At 34.6% G+C, this 23,353-nt stretch overlaps 1 protein-coding gene across 2 annotated transcripts in view; it reads left to right on the plus strand.

The window, feature by feature from the left end:
- The window catches only part of LOC140445498 (G-protein coupled receptor Mth2-like), an 82,113-nt gene that overhangs the window by 26,019 nt on the left and 32,741 nt on the right, over positions 1-23,353 (plus strand). For both annotated transcript variants that reach the window (XM_072537549.1, XM_072537550.1), the window contains exon 2: positions 15,495-15,932. In XM_072537549.1, the coding sequence (XP_072393650.1) occupies positions 15,495-15,932 (438 nt within the window). The remainder of the gene's footprint in view (positions 1-15,494; positions 15,933-23,353) is intronic.

Consider the following 23,353-nt stretch of genomic DNA (forward strand, 5'->3'; position numbering starts at 1 on the left):
ATAACAAACTATAATCCACTTATTAAAGCAAAATAAATGTTTTTACCAATCTTATCTCTACTTTTATATAAAAAACCAACTTGAAAAAATAAAGAATAGTTAAAAAAACAGTGGTAATCAAAAGAAGTTATTTTAAATTAAGGAGATCCTACTTAACACGTTCAGCTCCGTCGCTTTTTTGAAGAGAAAACAGTGGGCCACTAAGATGTATTCATGTAAGCTAGTTATTTTAAAGTACCCTTTAAAAAGTCATTTATAATAAATATGGGTACAAAAAAAATTAATTTGGTCACAAGGGCAGAAAATGTGTTGGTTGAATTAAAAAAAAAATAATAATCTGATTGAGAAAAAATATAATTATGAACCTAGATAACTAACATAAGTAATTAATTAATAGAAACAACATCAAGAAAACAAACTAATTACCTAATTTTCAATTTATTCATGAAAACGTCTAAAACAATTTTCTAAGCTCAATCCTGGATGTTCAGGTCACTCCGCACAATAAAACAATGAGTCCTTTCTTTCTTTTTTAGTTTGCCAGCAATATTTTCCCCGTCGTTACATTATCTGTTATTAATTTGTCTCGTTACTTTTAAATAGCCGTAGCCGCGTTCTTTCTGCAAATTTTGTTTAACCGAATGATCTCATCGCACACTCAGCAAAAACAATTTATAGTCCTAGGCCGATAAGACTTGTTTATTTAGATTCCTTCAGACTAAATTATAATGAGAAAAAATTGAATTATTATCGATAAGATATTACTGTCGGCGTCGCAATGCAAGATTATTTTTATGATTAGAGGGCGGCTATTCTCAAAATATGGACAATTAATTTCAGAGCAAAGAAGTCTGCTGGAAAATGTACAAAATATTTTATTTTTACATTGTAATTATGACCTCTGATCACGTGTCAAATGTGTTTTTTTAATGAATATTTTAATTCGATATGTATGTTTATGGTATTCTTTGTAATTCGCATAAGTCCAGTTTTTCAAATTTTATTACAAATTTATTTGCATCTCATAGAGTCTTTAAGCATATACCCGAACTACTGTACTCGCTAAAACCACACTCAGTCCTAACTGCAAGACGCAAGAGTCTCGCAGGCTTAGTCTTGTTCTTGCTTAAATCTTGCACGGTCAGTCTTGGTCTTGGTCTTGCTAAAATTAGGCGGTCTTGGTCTTGGTCTTGGTCTTGCAAAAACGCAAGAACAAGACCAAGACTGCAAGACCAAGACCGATTTTGGCCAACACTAGATGTGACAGTGTAGTGTAATGTTGCATTTTTTAAAAGTAATCATTACTTTTTTTCATTGAAATGCCTCGTCACAATCATTTTACTAATGAAGAAATGAGAGATATTATTTGCGTATACGCACAAGAAAATTTTTGCGGTCGCTCGGCAGCCAGAAGGTATGGAATGTTATACGCAAACAGAAGGCAACCAAATCACAAAACTTTTGCAAGATTATATCGTAGTTTAGGTGAAACTGGGTCATTTCACACTAAAAATCGGGGTGGTCGACCGAAACAAATCATACCTAATCAAGAAGATGAACTTTTGGTTCGAGTAGATGAAAATCCTGAAATAAGTTCACGACATCTATCAGCAGCAACAGGAGTAAGTCAGTCGTCTATTGTTAGAATTCTAAAAAAAGAGAACCTTCATCCTTATCACCTCACTCCTGTTCAAAATTTACTTCCAACAGATTTTCCACGACGGTTACAGTTTTGCCAACGTATTCTGAATAAACATCTCAATGACAGACACTTTATTAAGAATATTATGTTCACCGACGAAGCAACTTTTACCAGACGAGGGGTTTTTAATTGGCGAAATAGTCATTATTGGGAAGAAGAAATAGACATTGTCAGCATGAGTTTAAATTGAATATTTGGTGTTGCATTATAGGCGACCAACTACTAGGGCCTTATTTTCTTCCTCCGAATGTAAATGGAGATTCTTATTTATTCTTTTTGGAAAATACTCTTAGTGATATTTTAGATGATAGTGACAGATAAATGAAATAATATTTGAAATTCTTTTTTAAGACTCTAAGCAGTTCGACTGCGTTTTTATCGAAAACGGTTGAAGTTATCATGTTTAAACAAGAGTACCAATTTTACGTAAAAATGATGTTTACGTCATATTTTCTAATAAAAATTACTAAAAAGTTTCATCAGAAAAAGTTTAGACTCAATTTGATCATTAGGAATGATCCATGTGGCGCCCTCTAGGATAAAACGTAAAATTGTAAATAAAATACTATTTCTTGTCTAAGATTATGCCTCTGTGCCAATTTTGATAGCAATTTATAAATACACAGGGAAACTATTAGCAAAAAACGAAAAACAAAAATTAACTTTAACACCCTGTATCTTTTTTCTCAGCAATATTTTATTAAGGCATACTTGGCCCAATAGCCATATTTTGGTCCAAATAACCTGTCCTTAGTCTATGTCCCAATAGTTATGACTCACCCTGTATATGAAACTTGAAAAATATCACATTTTTATTTAATTTTTCATATATCTGTTACATTTTTTCAGACATCTATCAATGGTGAATAAATCTTCTTCTTTTTTGTTACTAAACAAAAAAGAATTCCTAAAGAAAATTTTATTTTTGACAATATAATTGTCAAAGGTAAAAATTTTAAGTTGGCATGATTTGTAATTGATTGCTACTTTAAACTATTTATAAATTCAATTATTTTTGTTAAGAAACAAAATTATTAAAATTTCAGGGAGGAATTTATTAGATAAGGGCATTTTAGTATTATTTCTTTTTGAAATGTATTTGCAGCAATTTTATTAACCAAACTAATTTTATTTGGTGAGTTAACAAAAATTTTTTTTCTTTCTAGTTCAACTTTGTAAGATATTTTGTCTTTTTTAGCAGCTCTTGATAATAATTGTAAACACAATTGAAAGCTCGAGATAATAAATAGTTAACCAATAGCCCCTTTTATTGACTCCAACTCCTGTTGTATACCTATTAATTTGTAAATAAAACTTCTTTTTTTCTTTAAGTAAATATCTATATTTCGCTAATTGTAAAAGAAAAATATTCGATATGATTTGTACACACAAGATTAAATTTCGCTAATTGTAAAAGAAAAATATTCGATATGATTTGTACACACAAGATTAAATAACTGAACAAAACAAAATAATGATAGATAAGACTATTTTTCAAATTATCCTACTCATCAAAAGTTTAATATACTAACAGTAAGGCATAGTAGTGACGAAAAGTTCATGAACAAAACTTAAACTTGCTATTCAACATCTTTGAAAATAATGGATACTAAAAAATTTAATCCGCAAAAAATTGATATTAAACTTGGACATTTTTGACGTTCCCACTGATACCGGAGCAGTACAGACAATTCAATATAAAAAACTGCCATTGATATAAAGAATTTAACCCCTTATGTAACTAGATTATTTAAACAATTTACTGATATAAAAATTGGTAAATATAATGTATTGGAAAACAAACAGTATTCAAAAGTAAACAAGATTCCAACTCTTTTTAAACATAATTGTATCTACAAGTTGCATTGTTCGGATTGGCAGAGTTGTGATATCGGCCAAACTTCGCAACAGTTCAAACAGAGAATAACACAGCACAAAAGTGACTGTACAAAAAAGAAAAATACGTGTGCGGCAGTTGACCACCATTTAAAAACTGGGTACCATTTTGACTACCCAAATGTTAGGATCTTAAGTCAGGAACTACTAGGTTTGCCAGTACTGTTTGAACATGGAAATTTATAACATCGTCGTTCATTTTATTAATTTTAGTTAAAATTATATTGTGGGTTCTCCTGATGAAGCTAACAAACAATTAGCAAAATATAGAGATATAAGAGTAGGAGGAGATGTAGAAGTTTTATTTCAAATATACAACACCGCATACCTGCTAATTCAGTACAAAGTTATTTATAAAAATATTTAAGAGATGACGCATAAACATTCTATAAAAGTTTTAGGACATAAAATTTTATTGAGAATATGGTGTCATGAAATACCACACACATACAATAATTATACATGAATATAATATAGGTACACAGACATACTTTTATACCCTTTTTCTAATCCTTTTTGTGAAATCTAATTAGACCCTTTACCTCAGTTAAAACTATTTACATATTATACCTTTAACGTTTAACCTAGATAGATAGATAGATAGAAATAGATAGAGATATATCACTAGACTTGATAGGGCGAGGAACGAAGATATTCGGAGAGAAATGGAAATCGATCTAGACATAATAGACACAATCGTAGCCAAAAGACTTAACTGGTATGGACACCTTCAGAGAATGCTTGAAAATAGATAGCCAAAAAAAAAAATAGAAGAATGGACTCCGCCAACTAGAAGAAAACGAGGTAGACTAAGACGATCCTGGGAAGATGATGTCGACGATGCAATGACCGCCAGAGATCTAACAACTGAAGATTGCTTCGACAGAAAACGCTGGAAATTAGGATGCGAGAAGCGGCGCCAGCTGTAGAAGACTCGCTTGTTATATATATATATATATATATATATATATATATATATATATATATATATATATATATATACAGATTGAACGAATTTAAAACGGAACATACGAAATCAATGTATTTCGGCTCAACTCCGCTCTAGGTGGTTGGCCAACAAAAGGTAGTCAAATAATTATGTTATAAAAATCCAATACTTCAGCGGGCTGCTGGATTCTGAATTCATTCAAGAACAAGTCAAAACTCCACCCAAATAGGTTGCCTAGAATCACTGTGAAAACTAGACTACACAAGCAGTTATTATGCTGTCAAACCACTTATCGCTTCCTTATAGTCCAAGAGATAGAGCCGAAATTTTGAACTGATCAGTAATATGACATTTCTCTATTGGAATATATTCATTGTAACTGGGTTAAGACTTTGCCTTACAGGCGGACGCCCCTCGTGGTACAGGGGGTGGCTATACAGGGATGAAGTTGTAATTTTTTTCAGAAAAATTAACGATCGATAATATGGCTGAAAATTTGCCCAGAGTAAGATCTTGGTATAACCAGACGAAATCCCAAAGGGCGGACGCGAGAGTGGATACATAAGGGGTGGCGGACAGGGGTGAAATTGCAATTTTTTGGGGAAAAATTAACGATAAGTAATATGTCCGCCATTTTCATGGCTCATTATTTAGCCCCTAAAAACTCTAAATCCAAAAGAGCGGACAGCTGGGTTGGTACAGAGAGCCATAAAACGGGGTCAAATGTACCACTTGCCTGCGCATTTTAGGTCTCGGTAACAATTTTCAAACTGATTTTATTATGATATTTTTATACCGATTGATTTGAAAATTTGTATGCTCACTTCTGTTACTATTCTGAAAAGCGTCAAGTAGAGTTTTCCTCAAAACTTTCCAAAAAAATTTCCGTAAATAAAAATTTTCGTAATTTTTTGAGGTAAAATCTAATTTATAGAATCCTTTCGATTTTCTGTAAGTTATACCATGATTTTTTTCCAAAAATTTTGAACTAAACTTTTCTAAAACATTTGATAAAACTCTACGTCATCGTCTGAATCTTTTATAGAATATTTTGTAGTTTTAAAATGATATTATGATAATGTTTTTTTTTTCAAACTAAAGTCATATTTACTTTACAAATCACATTTTTTTCTTAAATATAAATATTTTACGAATTAATTTTTAATTGAATAAATGTTTGATATTTGATATTTTATTAAATTAAAGTAATTTTAAAATGTTAACTAATAAATATTTTTGGTATAACAAATAGTAATTTTACTTACTTTTTATTACAATAAAAAGGTTTTTAAATTTATATTGCATAAATAATGGTTGTTCAGATATAAGAAAAATTTGATTTATTATTACATTAATAATCAAATACAAAATATATTATTTCTATTTATCAATAGGTAAAATTCAATTTGTAGAATCCCTTTAACATTTTACAAATAATTATTAATAAAAATCAATTTAATAGTGGAATTATCAATTTTTTAAGTTTTGAAATTTACTTTGTACTTAGATATTTTCAATATTTTTTTTAACTTTCAAATTGATTGAATTTTTTTTCATTAGTTTTTTTTCTTATCGGAAAAATCGTTTGAAAATTTTTGTAAAAATTCATGGTATAACTGACAGAGCATCGAAAGGATTCTACAAATTAGATTTTACCTCAAAAAATTACGAAAATTTTCATTTACGGAAATTTTTTTGGAAAATTTTGAGGAAAACTCTACTTGACGCTTCTCAGAATAGTAACAAAAGTGAGCATACAAATTTTCAAATCAATCGGTATAAAAATATCATAATAAAATCAGTTTGAAAATTGTTACCGAGACCTAAAATGCGCAGGCAAGTGGTACATTTGACCCCGTTTTATGGCTCTCTGTACCAACCCAGCTGTCCGCTCTTTTGGATTTAGAGTTTTTAGGGGCTAAATAATGAGCCATGAAAATGGCGGACATATTAATTATCGTTAATTTTTCCCCAAAAAATTGCAATTTCATCCCTGTCCGCCACCCCTTATGTATCCACTCTCGCGTCCGCCCTTTGGGATTTCGTCTAGTTATACCAAGATCTTACTCTGGGCAAATTTTCAGCCATATTATCGATCGTTAATTTTTCCGAAAAAAATTACAACTTCATCCCTGTATAGCCACCCCCTGTACCACGAGGGGCGTCCGCCTGTAAGGCAAAGTCTTAACCCAGTTACAATGAATATATTCCAATAGAGAAATGTCATATTACTGATCAGTTCAAAATTTCGGCTCTATCTCTCCGACTATTAGGCAAGCTCCTCTTTCCTTTAAAGGAGACAGATAGTTGAACGATATTTTATACAATGTCTATCGCCGGGTATGGATTTATTTTTGTCCAAGTTTTATATTGGTCCACTATTTCAAATGCAGTTCAAACAGACATATATTAAATTGTATGTTCCGTTTTAAATTCGTTCAATCTGTATATACGTTTAACCTCTCTGTATACATTCTATATAACGAAATTACTATTTAAATTAGATTTAGGCGTTTGTTGACTAGTATTTGAATTTTAATTATCTACTATTTCCGCAGATGATTATAAAAAATAGATATGATATACCAAGGCTGTCAGAAATACTGATATAAAAATATATAACTAGCCCAAGGGACGTGAAAACACGCGTCCTAATTATCACATACGTGAGAATCGCAAATAAGATAATCACACGGAAATGCGACGCTTATCCAACTGAATAAAAATGCAGCGAGTTAACATGTCATTAAACATTATTTATATTATAAACACACAGTTCAAGTTTAAAAAATTGATAAGGTATGCATAATCGTATAGTGTGAATTAATAACTTTGTAATTATGTCCAAAAATAAAAATATTGAGCTTGCGATTTATCGACTATAAATATTTATTGTTCAGCAAAGCGACTAATCTACGAATTAAATCAAATAAATTTTATGCAGACGATTTAGCTTTTATGGCGAGATAAAAATGAAGATAAAATAATAAGCGTAACAGTAGCCACAGAATAAACAAATTCACATGTAAGATTTTATAATTGAGAAACCGACAAGGTATTTTTATTTATAATTTTTTATGTATAGTATTATTAATAAAACAACATAACTGATTACATGCTATAATACATTATAATTGGCGAGATAAAGCTGGCGCCGTTTCTCGTATAACAATTTCCAGCGTTTTCTGTCGAAGCAATGTTCAGTTTTTAAATCTCTGGCAGTCATTTCATCTTCTACATCTTCTCTACAGGACCGTCTTGGTCTATCTCGTTTTCTTCTATAGGGCAGAGTAAATTTTTCTTTTTTTTTTATCTATTTTCAGGCATGATCTGCATAATATGTGTCCATACCAGTTTAGTCTTTTGGCGTCAATATTGTCTGTTATATCTAGATCATTTTATTATTTAGCGTATGGCTCAATACATGGATTAAATACAGTAATAATTGTAAAAAACGTAAGTACATAATTCAAAAATACAAACATAAGATTATATAAAAACGAACATAGACAAAATACAGATAAAATACAAGATAATACAAACAGATAAGGTTATATATTTAAGTCAAGTTGAGCTAACTATTCAAGGCTTGCAGGCGTAGTTTTGAAAAAGTCTTTTGGGTCCCCTCGATATGCCCTCAATTCACATGTCTCCACTATGTGTTGGATGGTTTGATCTGGAGCTCCACAGTCGTAGCGGGAGGTAGGCTGTTTTCCCCATTTATGTAGGTTGTGTGCGCATACTGCATGTCCCGTTCTAATTCGGTTTAGGCTCTTCCATATGTTTCGTGGCTGGTCGAAGCCATCGGGCTTTTGGACTGGGTCAATAACGTTGGATACTTCAGGTGGGGCTTCCTCAGTCCACAGCGTGCGCCATCTGGAGGTAACATTGAAATCATCTGCTGTTAGCTGTTGGGCTGTTCTTATGGGTGGTTTTCTGGATGAGAGTCGGTTTGCTGCTAAACTCGGGATGTCTTCATGGATTGGTAGTTGCAAGTTGCTATGTACTTTCGAATACTCCGTTATCAAGGCCTTTTGTCTTCGTAGAATAGGCGGAGGAATATGGCTAATTATCGGAAGCCAATATAGTGGAGTAGTCTTGATACAGCCGCTAATCATTCTCATTGCTATATTAAGCTGCGTATCAACTATTTTCATATGACGACCATTTAGCCAGACCGGTGCAGAGTACTCTGCTACAGAATAAACCAAACTTAGCACAGATATTCGTAGTGTGTCCGCAGATGCGCCCCAGTTGGTACCACAAAGATTCTGGATAAGGTTATTTCTACTACTTATTTTTTGTGCAGTTATTTGTAGATGTTTTTTTAACGAGAGAGTCCTGTCCAAGGTAACCCCCAAGACATTTTGGGTAGGGTTGGTAGGGTAGTGCTACATTTCTCATTTGACCTCTAACTTTTGGTTTGCCTGTTTGTTATTGAGGTGAAAACAGTTTACCTTAGTTTTATTTAAGTTGGGTATCAGGCGCCATTTTGTGAAATATTCATATAGTTTGTTGAGGTCGTTTGCCAACACGTTTTGAGTAATTTTAAACTCTTTGTGTTTTACTGCTATTGCTAGGTCGTTAGCGTAGCCAAACTTTCTTCCATCAGTGTCAGGTAGGTCCGATATATATAAGTTGAAAAGCATCGGAGCAAGGACTGATCCTTGGGGTAGTCCATTATTTAATTTCTCTGTTTGCTTATGTCATTACTGTGGATTACCTGGAAGTATCGATCAGAGAGCATGTTGTTTATTAGTTGCAATATTCTTTAGCATGAGATTAGATTGGTTAGTTTATAGAGGAGTCCCTCCTTCCATACTGTGTGGCAGCTGTCAAATCCACAAAGACTTCAGCGTCTTTTGTTGCTTTTGGAAGCCTGCTTCTATATGCGTAGTTAGACTTAGGACCAGATCTGCGCAGCTTCGATTAGGTATGAAACCTGCTTGTTCGAGTGGGATATTTTCAAGGATTTGTGGGCCTATTCGGTTTAGGATAAGTCGTTCCAGCAGTTTATAGCAGCAACTGAGAAGTGCTATAGGACGGTAGCTTTCAACTTTATCGTGGGGTTTATTGGGTTTTAATACAGCAATTATTTTGCTCTTTTTAAAAGCTTTTGGTATGTTTTTAGTTCTAAGGATCAGTGAATAGAACGCAGCCAACCATTTTCTTGTCCTTTGACCGCATTGTAGTAGGAACTTAGGATGTATCCCATTAAAATCAGGCGCCTTGCCAGTTTTCATGTCTCGGAGGGCTGATGTTGTTTCTTCGTTGGTGAAATCGTGGGAGAACCTTGGGTTATGTCCAGCTGTTTAACGTAAGTTGTTGAGTTCCTTTTTTATATATTTTGTATATTCTTTGCCACGTGGAGCTCCAGATAGGATCACTATTCTGCTAGCTATTTGGTCGGGAAACAAAAAGTGGGGTTTCTAACGGGCGGGGCACTTCCCCTAGCTTTCTAAGTAGGTTCCAAGCTTGTCTGTTGGATCTTTTAAAGTCCATTTTCTCCATTGTTTTTATCCATTTATCTCTCCGGGCTTCATTTAATGTTTGCAATAGGTCGTTAGCTACATCTGGGTCACCATTCTCTATATAGACATTGTAGAGTTCTTCACATTCATTATTCCAGCCTGGGATATTATACTCTTTGCGGTAACCTCTTGGTATACACTTTTTTGCAGTTGATATCACTGAACCTACAAATCTATCGTAGCTTTCCGGTGTGACTGGAACCTATCTTATAACTTTATCAAGTTCGATAGAGAATTTTTGCCAGTCTGCCTTCTGAAAATATCATCTTGGTCTGGGAGTGGATCGGATTATCGGGACCTGGATACCTACTTCATATATTATTGGGCGATGTTGACTGTGTGAGAAATTCTTCAGGACTTTTCTTGTTATATTGACAGGTTGATTTTGAGAGTTTTGGGTTAAGAAACGTTCCCCTATCTTTTGCATTAAATATTATACTAAGTTTGTTTTCTTCTGCCCACTATATAAGTACTTCGCCATTCTGGTCATTGCTGTGATATTTCCACATCGTATATTTCCACATCGTCAACAAAATGTGTCGTGTACAATCTTTCGTCATCGGTTGGGATGCCCATATTGCAGCACTTCCTTTTTTACGCTGAGAGCGAATTACGATACATTAGTTCCGGATGTCCTCGGTATTGTAGTCCAATAGTCAGGCGATCAGCAGTTTCAACACACAAATCGCAGACAGGTCGTTATCAATTAATTTATTATAAATACTGTAAATTTCTGTTTTGAAGTCAGTTGGAAATTAATTAAATAAAGTGCTGTTAGTTTGTTAGTTGTAACTCTAAAAAGCCCTTTTTAAAAAGTACCTTCGAGAGACACTAAGTAGCATATTCAGTGAATTAATGGGAGAGTCTCCAGAAGATCCTCTTCGATTTCAAACGTCTACAGGCTACCGCACCAATATGCAAGGAAAACTACAGCTTTTTAACCCACGGATTCTAGGCAAATTAGGCCAGCAACATATTTATAAAGAAAGCCGAAAATAAAATTAATGAAGAAAAGAAACTTGTGTCAAAAGGGAATGCATCCAAGCATCATCCTATACCTATAAGAAAATTTTATCTTATTTCTAATTCTAATATCATTTCGCAAGTATCATCCTTTAGAACAAGCGATTCTCTTTCAACAATTTTTGAATCTAACATAGAATCTAGTGAAAATATCAAACTAGATCTACATTTAGTCGACAATAATCATATTCTTTTAAGTCCACACAAATTCGTTTGAATACCTTCTATAAATATTACTCCAGCATCCAGTTCAAATAATTCTAATATGGCACCAATTTTTGATATTAATAAAGATATTTTTATCGTTCCAAAGTATAATGGCAATCCAAATGAACTTCACAATTTTATTGATGTTATATCAATGGCTCTAAACCATTTCTGGTATCATACAAATCCCGAAAATTTTCAAAATCATATGCTTATTATTAAGAGAAGTGAGAATGTTGAGAATTATGAACAAAATTAAAGGAAGAGCCAGATAAATTATTTCTGTATATGGCTCTAAAGATTGATCGACAATAAAATCATTTCTTGTCCAACACTTTGTAGACCAACGTAACGAAAACTCATTAACTAGAAATTAAGTCAATATTCGTTAAGCTCCAAATGAAAATCCTTAACAATTTCATGAAAAAAATCATGTGTCTTATAAATACTATTTCAAATCACATGTTTTTTGTATTGTATTGTATTGTATTTGTATTTGTATTTTGTATTGTATTGGCATAGCCAATTAGCCAGACTATTTGTGGATGAGGATGTTAAAAGAAGTAAAAAATAATTTATTTAACAGCAAGCTCTAACCACTTTTGCCAGGTCTAAGAAAAACCCTAGGGTCAACAAATCGATCCAGGAGACCACGGAATCTTGCCCTTGCTATCCAATATATTCAGGAAGAAAATATTATTAGATATTTCTAAAAATCTCATAATTATTCCTTATCATCTTCTAACAAACCATCTGACACTTTACATACGCAGAGACACAATTCAACTCATACACCCGCTCCTACACGATGGCAGTCTGAGGTATCCAAGCCGAAATGGGCAGAGCCATTCTTTGGGCCAAATCAAATGCCTTTGTAACAACAGCCAAGAGAGATATTCCAATGCCATTCTGTTCGAAAATGATAAACACTACAAATCCGTATACAATATTCTACGAGAATTTCAAAAATTCCACATTCTATCTTGTCAAATGCAACATCCTCCGAGAAAATATAAACAGCGTAGAGAGACAAAAAGAAATTATAAAGAACTACCACCAAGGGAAGACCAACTACAAAGGAATTAACGAAACCCAAGCCCAAATAAGAAAACGATACAACTGGCCTACGCTAAAGAAAGACATCGAAGAGGTGATCAATATGTGTGATACGTGCCAAGGTAACAAATATGACAGAAATCCAATTAAGCCAAAATTTATGGTAACGCCAACTCCAACGAAACTATTAGAAATCATTCATATGGACACATTCCAAGCTAACCGGCAAATATTTCTTAAAATAATTGATGCATCCTCTAAACACGGACAAACATATTTCGTAGAAGGATTTGTCGATACACAAAAAATTTCAATTCACTACACAACACCAGATAATCCGCAATCGAACAGAATAATAGAACGTTTTAAAAAAAATGTTAAAAAAAAAACAAACTTCTTAAGAGATTCTCTTCCCTGCATTGTGAAAATCAACAATCCGGTGACAATAGATATTCAAGATTCGTCAATACATATATAAAAAACATCAAACACCAGCCGAAGACTAACGCTAAAACTGCTTTACAGATGTACCTTAGTAGCAGTCCAACAAGTTCAAATTCAAAACCTCAAGGACAACCCAGGGATCCCCCAGTTAAATTTAGACAGGCAACAATATAGACCAGCACTAATGACTTCATTCACTATTTACATCTGAAACCCATCGCAGAAGAAATTAAATTCATAGAAACTGAAAGATACAATGCTGCCATTAAATTACTTAAAAATAACTAACAGAATATTATTACCAACATCAATTGCCAACTCAGTCTCAATAAGAGAATAATGATCAATTTTTTTTTCGATTTTAATCATTATATGCAAGTTTCAAATATCTTTGACCAGATAAATCTAAATTTGCAAACAATTATATAAATACTTGATGATCTACAATCAACAATTCCATTTGCAAGAATCAAAACTTTACACAACGGTCTCATCAAACCTGAAGAAATAAAATGGATTTTACCGAAGATTCTTAAACAACACCCTATATCACACATTCCCTATATTGAAAAAGACGATTTAATCAAATACTATGAAATTAGGGGTATTGATGGTTATTACACGAATCACATACTTGTTTTCATTTTACATTTTCCTCTCCTTCATTCCTACTTCCCTTTATTTATACTCACTTTCGACTAAGGGTGCGTTCATTACGGATAGCATGGCATGGTATCCTCGCCTAGAGCATAGCACTGACAGTGAACGCTCGCATTTAAAATAATATATTTATTTTACGTGGCGATGATAATATAATACCATCCTATGGTCCGGTCGAAGGTCGGCGCCTCGTTATGAACGCACACTAATAATCACACAATAATTATTCTACCTATTTAGTATGTAGAAAACTATAAGGTTCAATGTTGGGTCCTCTACTTTTCCTTATCTTTATAAATGACATCATCATCATCATTGGTGCTATAGCCCCATAAAAGAGCCTCGACCTTCCCAAGTCTATTACGCCAGTCAGTTCTATCCATTGCCAACTGTTGCCAGTTTGCTGCGCCTATTTGTCTACCATCCTCATCTATACCATCCCTCCATCTGAGTTTTGGTCTACCCCTACTTCTACTTCCCACAGGTTGTGACATAAGGATTCTTCTAGGAGGGTTGTTCTGCTGTGATCTTGCCAGATGTCCTGCCCATCTTAGTCTTCCTATTTTTATAAAGGATACTACGTCTTTACCACCAAATATATGTTTATATCTGTGATATATCTCGTAGTCCTACCTTCTTCTCCAAACACCATTTTCACAGATGCCACCAAATATTTTTCTCAGGATCTTTCGTTCAAATATAAGCAGGAGATTTTCATCTGCCTTGGAAATGGTCCATGTCTCCGACCCATATGTCAATACTGGTTGTATAAGGGTTTTGTATATGGTTATTTTTGTTTTTTGGCTTAAGTTTCTGCTTCTCATACGTCTACTCAGTCCAAAATAGCATTTGTTTGCTAGGATTATTCTTCGCTTGATTTCTTCCGTCATGACGTTCTCCTTGGTGATCAGGGAGCATAAGTATGTGAATTTGTCATCGACAAATTCACATACTGAACATATTGAATACTGAACATATTGAATATGCTCATTCCAGGCTTTCAGTATGATTTTATATATATGATTAGTCAGAGTAGCACCTCCACATTTAATAAGTTCTGCGGGTATACCATCACTTCCTGGAGATTTATTATTTTTTAGGTGTTTTATTGCATCCCGTACTTCCTGAATTGATGAAGGCTCCAATGGTGTATTGTTGTTTGCTCCTGGGGGTGGTTGATTTGGATCTTCTGGATAATGGATAAATGACATCACTAACTTAAAAATCCATGGAAAAATTTTTCTTTTTGCTGATGATACCAGTATTACCTGAAGGAACTCTAATACTGTAACTCTTCATGCAACTATAACGTCTGATCAACTTAAAATAAAAACCTGGTTCGACTCTAATTTACTCTCTTTTAACGTGGACCAGACAGTAGCATTATCCTATAAAAAAGCTCTTCAACCATTGGTTCTTAATAATAGCCAGATCAGTATCGTTGATCCGGTAAAATTTCTTGGTATTTTAATAGACAGTAACCTTAAATGGTCCCTTTATATCGATTTGTTAAGTAAGAAATTAGGCTCAATCTGCTATGCAATAAGATCTATTTCGAAGAAAATCAATTTAGCATCTTCCAAAATAACATATTTTTCTTTTTTCGAGTTTCATCTTTGACATGACCTTTTCTTTTGGGGTTCTTGTACAGCTACCCTATCTAATGTTATTTTTAAATTACAAAAAAGAGCAATACGATAACCCTTGCTGTATATTTACCGATCCCGTCCACTGAGTTAGTAAAGAAATTTATATATTCGACAAACAAATTATACAACCATCTCCCTTCGCAACTGAAATCTGCAACTTCTTTGCAACTTAAACGTATTAGTTTTTAATTGACGATTTATTTAATTTTAGTAAATTGACTAGTTATTTTTTGACTTTTTGTAAGCTTTGTGTACAAAATTGTACAATTTTCAGTGACAATAAAACATATTTCTATACTTTCTCCTGTGCATATTTATGTAGTTATTTTTATGTCTTTTGCTTGATATTGTTTATTATTTAGTATTAATTTTTTTAGGCAACTTTGCCATTGTTCACAACCGGACTTGTTCCAATATCTACCTGATGAGAGAGGGAAAGCATAATGTTACGATCCATGATAACGGCAGCTTCACCGAATGGCACTCAACTGGTTTTCGTACAGAGAATGTTGCAGATCCAATCTCATATTGCATAGAGCACACCCAAAAAAAGAATATGAATGGTTATTACATGTTTCACTGTTTTCCTGAGAAACCCACAGCTCTTACCAAATTCGAATATCGATTATGGCCTTTTATAATGTCATGTGTTTTTTTGGTGTTAACAGTTGTTGTCTATATTATCATCAAGGAGTGGAGAAAGATGTTTGGGAAAATATTAGTGAGCTATTGCATTGCTTCCTTCTTTGTTTATGTCATATTGACTTTGGGACAATTGTATACAGAACCAACTTCCACTGATTGTCAACTAAGAGGTAAGTTTTAAGCTACATTTTGTCTTCTTAAATTTTGCATTTTATCAGACAATTTTTTTTATCTAGTTTTACGTGTCTCGACAGCGTAGGTCACTGACACAGGTACAATTTTATTACATTATATTAAAAGAATATACAGTAACATTAAAATCGATAAAGAAATACATTAAATATGGTACTATTATTAATTATCAAATTCTAAACTTCGTTTCTTCTTCTAAATTTTCTGGTAAAGCTTGGTTTCATAAAGAAAAATAATAAGGTTTTGGAATTGATCTGGCAAACTGAGAATATTTTGTAGTTTTCGACTCAAAAGATTTTTTTTCTGTTGTTGTTGAAATAGGGACAATCTGCGCGAATATGTTTAACAGATAGAATATTACCACAGTGTGTACATGTAGGTGGATCTTGGGAAGTTATTAAATGTTTATGAGATAGTCTTGTATGGCCGATTTTAAGTCGGCGAATTAAGATTTTGTTTTTTCATGTCATGGAAGAAAACTCAAGCATTTTAACTTCTTCTTTTTCTTGTAGCACTACAACCCGGGGTGGATTTTGGCTGACTACACAACTTGATTCCATCTTGTCGTCCATATTAGTTGGGTCAGTAGGTATCCGCATTGTTCTTAGATCTGACCATATATTGTCTCTCCATCGCATTCGTGGACGTACTAAGGGCCTTCTTCCTGTGGGGGCTTCCTCCCATATTAACTTGGCAAGGTTATTAGGGAGTCTATGGACATGACCAGCCCATCTTAGACGTTGGGATTTAATCTCTTGGATTATATCGCTCGCTCTATACATCTGCTTGACCTCAGCATTTGTTCTCATTCGGTATTGGTTGTTATTAATGTCGTGATAAGGCCTAAAGATTCTTCTAAGGATTTTCCTCTTAAAATATCTAAGTTTTCTTTCAGTTTATTTGGTCAGGGTCCACGTCTTACACCCATACATTAGCACCGGTCTAATCACCGTTTTATATATTTTTATCTTTGATATGCGTGTTAGGCTTTTAGATCTAATAGTATTGTGGAGGCTGCATATACATCTGTTTGCTGCCTGAATTCTTCCTTTAATCTCTTCAGCGATATCGTTATCTGCAGTGGCTGTTGCTCCGAGATATTTAAAACGCTCCACTCTTTCAAAGTTATATGAGTCTATTGTAACATTTTACCCTATTCTATCTCGTCCCCTTTGTCTGTTGATGCACATGTATTTGGTTTTCTCTTCATTTACCCGTAAACTAGTTTTCTTTGCCTCTACCTCCAATTTATTAAAAGTCTCCTTCACATTGGTGACTGTGTTTCCCACAATGTCAATGTCATCTGCGTATGCTAGTAGCAATTTTGGTCCATTTACTGTTAGTAATTCTATTTTAAGTTGTGCTGCTCTTACTAGTGTCTCCAGGATAATATTAAAGAGGAGAAGTGACAGTGCATCTTCTTGTTTCAGGCCACTGCTTATTTCGAAAGATTCTGAGAGTTTGTTACCTATCCGTATTCTGGATCTACAGCTATTCACACTTAACTTAACAAGCTGGATAAGTTTTTTTTGGATAAGTTCTGCCATTGCATTCCAAATCTGATCATTTTAATGCTGTCGTACGCTTGCCGGAGATCTATGAACAGATTATGGATAGTTCTATTGAATTCCCATCCTTTTTCAAGCAACTGTCTTAGAGTAAAGATCTATGGTCGATCTCTGTTTTCTGAAGCCGGCTTGGTATTCCCCCATGCAATTTTTTACAAACGGTGTCAGCGATAAGATTTTATATTCCGTATTAAGTAGGGAGATGCCTCTAGAATTAGAGCACTTGGTTTTGTCTCTCTTTTTATGGATGGGGGTTATTACACTTTCGTGCCATTTTTTGGTATTATCTGTTGGTTCCATATAAGTGTTATTAGTTTCTGTATTTGTCTATGTAGAGTCTCTCCTCCCTACTTAAGGAATTGAGCCAGTAATTGTCAGAGCCTGGAGCTTTTCCGTTCTTCAATTTGTTAATTGCTTGCAATGTATTGTCTATTTTGGGGTCCTCTATCGGCAGGTTCACCCCAAAATATATATTTTCTCCATGTTCTTCCTCTTGATGTATGTTTATTAAAGTCTTGAAATATTCTTGTCATGTTTGGAGCAGTTATTTTTTATTTATTATTAATTTATCATTTTTTTCTGAGTACAGACGCATCTAGGTCTGAAGCCTTTCTTTTCGTTTGACACTGATTTGTAAAATGCTCGACTATTTGACTGTTGTTAATGGTATCTCCATTACACCCCTAAGGCTTCTGACATCCAGCACATTACTTTCATGTCTAGCATCGATAATTACGTGGTCAATTTGGTTTCGCGTGGAGTGGTCATTCGAGACCCAAGTCTGTTTATGAATTTTTTTTTGTTGGAACATAGTAGACTTTACAAGCATATTGTTAGCCGACGCTTTAAGCCTTGAGATATCATGGACGCTGTGTTGTTCTATTGTCGGTCTTAGGTTAGGTTCTTTGCCAATTTTTGCGGTGCATTTTAACGGTGGGATAGATATCACGAAGCTTGGAAGGGATTTTATTCCAGTGATCTTGCCAATACATTTGGATGATATTTTTAAAATACCACTGTAAATCTGTATATAATTGTATGTTTTCAGTCTCCATATTAGAAGATGCGACTGATTTTGCAAAGAGGTCGGCTAGTTCGTTACCAGTTATTCCTATATGAGATGGAATCCAGATCATGGTTATGGATACTCCCAGTGAGATTAAACTATCGAAAGAGTTTTGAATAACTTGAACCAAAGAATGAATCGTGTACATTCCTACTTTTTTATGTTCTGGTGATAGTAAATTTGTAGCTTGGAGAATAGAGAATAATTCAGCAGTAATGTGCAGCAGAAGAGCGGGAAATTACAAGATATGCTTAAATCTGTATTTGAAGTTACAGTACATTCAACAGCTATAGGACTCTTAAAATCATCTGTGTATACAATTTGGTAAAATCTGTTGTTATGAATTAATTCTTTAAAGGTTTGCCTTAGAAATTGTGGATCTGCCTGATACTTATCATATAATTAGTTAATGATAGATTAAAATCTGCTTTCAATTTATTCCAGGGAGGTTTAGATGATATTAATATTGGAGTTGTGGCTGAAAGATCGATGTTATTCAGATGTAGTGAGAGATGCTGTGGCAAGGATTGAAGTTTAATAGAAGAAGAAGAGTTTAAAAGGTCATTACTTAGTAATTTATAGGTTGGATTTTCGCTGAGATTCGAAACGACGTATATTTTAAAAGCAGTTGCTGCCGACGTAGCCAGAGGGGAAGTTCATTAGCCTCTCTGTATAAACTCTCTACGGAGCCCGACCTGAAGGCTAAAAGCCAGATTCGAAGTGCAGTGTTGTGTACAGAATTAAGAAGTTTTAAATCTGATGGGCTAGCTGACATAGAAATGAAATTGTAGTAATATATTTTAGAACGAATAAGACATCTATAAATCTGAAGTAAGGAGTCTTCGTCTGCACCCCAATGATGATTGGACAGAGTTTTTAATACATTAAGATTTGTCATGCACTTAGTTTTGAGATTTTTTAAATATAATTTTTAAGTAAGTTAACTGTCGAATAAGAATCCTTAAATCCGTATACTTTTTACTGCTGGTAGAAAAGTACCATTTATGGTAATTTTAGGATTTATAGTACTGGCTGTCCTACGAGAAAACTTAATGATTTTGTCAGACACATTTGGATAACTATTCGTAACTTAGATACGTATCCTTTATAGGTTTGTATTGATGTATTGATTAAATACAAAACATAGTCGTGTCACAAGATAATGATGGCAAACTCTGTCAAACGTTTTATTAGAATCTACGAAGTGCATATGCCTACATACCTTTGTTTCTGTACAGGTAACTTTAAGACATAAAGTTGTGTTAAAGAGGTCATGACTGCAAATAATTCTTGTTCTGACTCCGTTTCGGAATGCAAATTGACTAGCAGTATTATCACCAATAATCCATTTTTAGTTTTCTTTTATCAATTTTTGTGGTAATTGCCTTCAAGAATATATTTAACATGAAGCTTGGATAAATAGATTTAGAGAGGTAGCCTTTTGACTTATTCCACTGCGACATTTTTAGATCTATTGTGATCTTCTAGTCCTAGATAACATTCTCTAGACTAACCCTTTTTATAAAGTCTAATAGCTTTGAGACTGTACCTTTCATGTAGCTATTTACCGGTGGATTTTCTTCTCCTAATGCAAAAAACCGCACATTTACCAGACTGTCACACTGACAAAATGTGCTCTGCTGTTTCTTCTTCGAGGTGACAGAATCTGCACAGGTCATCATCTGATAATCCCATCAGCTTCAAGTGCCTATTTAGCTTACAGTGCCCTGTGAGAAGACCTACTATGGCTTTGACTGTTTTCCTGTCTTTGCTTATTAGGTCTGCCGTAAATTTTGGCGAATGTTCGGTAATGAACTGTTACGTCTGTCTTTGTCCTGGTGAATTCCTCCACCATTTCAGAGATTTGTGAGCTACCCACTTTCTTGTAGCCATTCTTGTTACAGACTTTGCAGCACCGTAGAATGGTTCCGGTCCAATGAATGGCATTGATGAGCCTTGTTTGGCCATTTCATCTGCTTTTTCATTGCCCTTATGACCCTCGTGCTCCGGTACCCAGGCTACCGTAACCTTGCTACGGTCTCCTAGTTTATTTAGGACACACACACAATCCCATACTAGCTTATAATTGACCTCTACAGAATTAAGTGCCTTAAGCGCTGCATATCACAGATAATGAAGCAGCGCTTCACTATCTGTGAAGATGGCAACTGCCATCCTTGTACCAGCTTGTATGGGTACACCTTTATTCCAGTTTTCCCCGCCTGGTATCTTAATATGAGGCTTAGTACACTTACTAAGATATGAGAATTTTTTTCTCGTTTTTCTTTTCTGGAATAGTTATGAAGATAGATACAAGTCTTTCTTGTGGTAAGATAGTAAAATACGAGTTTAAATATGGTGTTTAATTTATGACCAGCCACAAATTAATCAAAATATCGGTATCATTTTCTAAGGGTGTATTCAACTACTGATTAAAATGCAGATTTTATCTTTATGATAGAATTCTATTGACGTGGGAGTTAAATAAGGATAAAATAAACAATAGATTAAATCATTAAGTGTAATGACCTTTTAAATGTGTCTTTCGAAGAATAAAACCTTGAACACACCTGTCATGCAGCTTTGTCGTACGGTCATAGCATCCACAGAGGTATTTTCTGTATCTAGATGTAATTCGGCCGCAGCTCGTGAGGCGACGCGAAGGTTTTTCCCTCCAGCCTAGACCTCGTGGTTACTTGTGTGTGCTTGTACCATACTCCACGTGAAGTTTACCGGTGGTTCTGCAGTCCCCGAAGGTCCACCAACAAGTTAGAATACTTTAACAGTTCGATGGTTCTTACTTGACAGTGGATTTTTCTTACATGTGTTGAATAGGAGTATTCTAATTGCAGTGTACGCTCTGAATTTCACAGATATGCCGGCCCTTCACGTTTCGACGTGTGGACGAAGCACACACCTCACGAGGTGTATAAGAACACCGTCGGAGTGGCGACTTCGACGTTGGTGCTACGCCTCGCACGTAGCCTCCCGCGGAAACAAACGTATGTCTTATAAACACGTTAATTATTTCCGTCGAGAAGGTTTCTAACGGCGAAGCGCGACTTCAGCTCGGCAACCGAGTGAGGAGCGATTCTAAGTCCACCCTAACTGTCGGTGGTCTAGTGTAACATTGTGCCAGTTAGGCAAAATCTGAAATAGATATAAGACACACTGTCTTTACTGTCTCAAATATCGATGCCTACCCAGGTAGAGAATGTTCACTTCGACCTGATAGTTTCTTTCGTGAGGTGACACGAAAGTTTACAATTAAACTTTTCTTTACCTTGGCGAAAGAATGACCAACAGTCACTACTCCGATTCCTATATCTTTCTGTAGGCCTCAATAATATCGTAGCTACACGACTTCATGTTTATTCAAACACTAAAGAGCTTTAGGAATTGTCTTTGAAGCGAAGTCTTCTTAAATCAAAGAAATGTTTACTGAGGTAATAATAAAACGTAGAATCGTAGGAAAGTCACTGGCCCAAAAGGTATAGCAGGGGCTAGTGGTGTAAGACGACTAGGTCCCGATCGGAATGTGCTGCCTTTTTATACACTTCGTGCCAATAATAAAGCAGTTAATAAGACTGTTTGTTATTGGCCTGCCAGAGTGACAATCTGCGTTGTGATTGGTCACTTCTGGCGACAGTCTTACAATCCGACTAGGATAATAAAGCCGGACGACTGAACGACAAGGGAATTGATTGTGACTTGTGAATGCCGCAGGCCACACCTTTTTGTCTCGTGATCAATCCTACTTCTACTCGTCACCGTTGCCATCTCCGACCATACACCGACATTACCCACTATTCATATGCCTGCTGAGGGACACTTGTCTTTTGGTGGGAAAGTCTTGCGCGGTGATGTTTTCTTAAAACTGACATTACTGTACTATGATACCTTATACCATGATACACCTTAACTTTTTAAAAATAGTTTATTCAATTGTAATAGTAAAAGATTTTATATGGAACCAACTTATAAAATAAAAAATTTTGAAAGTTAAAATGTGGGCAGTAAGATGACCACAAAACACCTCTGCTTTGTTCTTAAGATAAAAGGAGAATATTAAAAATATAAAGTCTAACCTGACTCATCAAGAAAAAATGAGCACCTGGATTAGTAAACCTCTGCATGGTCGACATCTCAATGAGATAAGCCAAGAATATGTCGACAATACAGCGTCAAACTATTGGTTGACATCAGGAAAGATGTTTCCCGAGACTGACGGTTTCCTACTTGCCATTCAGGATCAGGTTATTCCAACTAAAAATTACCTAAAATATATTGTTAAAGATCTTTAAGTCCAAAATGACAAATGTCAATATGGATGCCAAGTCCAAGAAACCATCCAACATCTTACCGGTGGCTGCCAGGCATTTGTCGGTACTAATTATAAAGAATGCCATGACTTAGTAGGAAAGATTATCCACCAAGAACTAGCTGACAAACTGGGATCTCTTCAAACCGACCATCTTTCTTATTATCAATACGTCCCTGACAGAAAGCTTGGAAATGACAACTGCAAGCTATACTCGGACCGCACTGTGCTTACAGACCAACCAGTGGCGCAGAATAGACCAGATATCATACAAGTCAATAAATTTACTAGGCAAATAACACTTTGTGGCGATACAACATTGATGTGATGATAAAAGAGGAGGTAAACGTGTAACAAACCTTCTTAGATTAAATATTCTTCATCTAAACAGACAGCCACAATAGGTAAATCATGGTTATTGAAATATTTTAACATTATGCGTAG

The sequence above is a fragment of the Diabrotica undecimpunctata genome, chromosome 7 (genome assembly GCF_040954645.1).
Source record: "Diabrotica undecimpunctata isolate CICGRU chromosome 7, icDiaUnde3, whole genome shotgun sequence".
Lineage (NCBI taxonomy): Eukaryota > Metazoa > Arthropoda > Insecta > Coleoptera > Chrysomelidae > Diabrotica > Diabrotica undecimpunctata.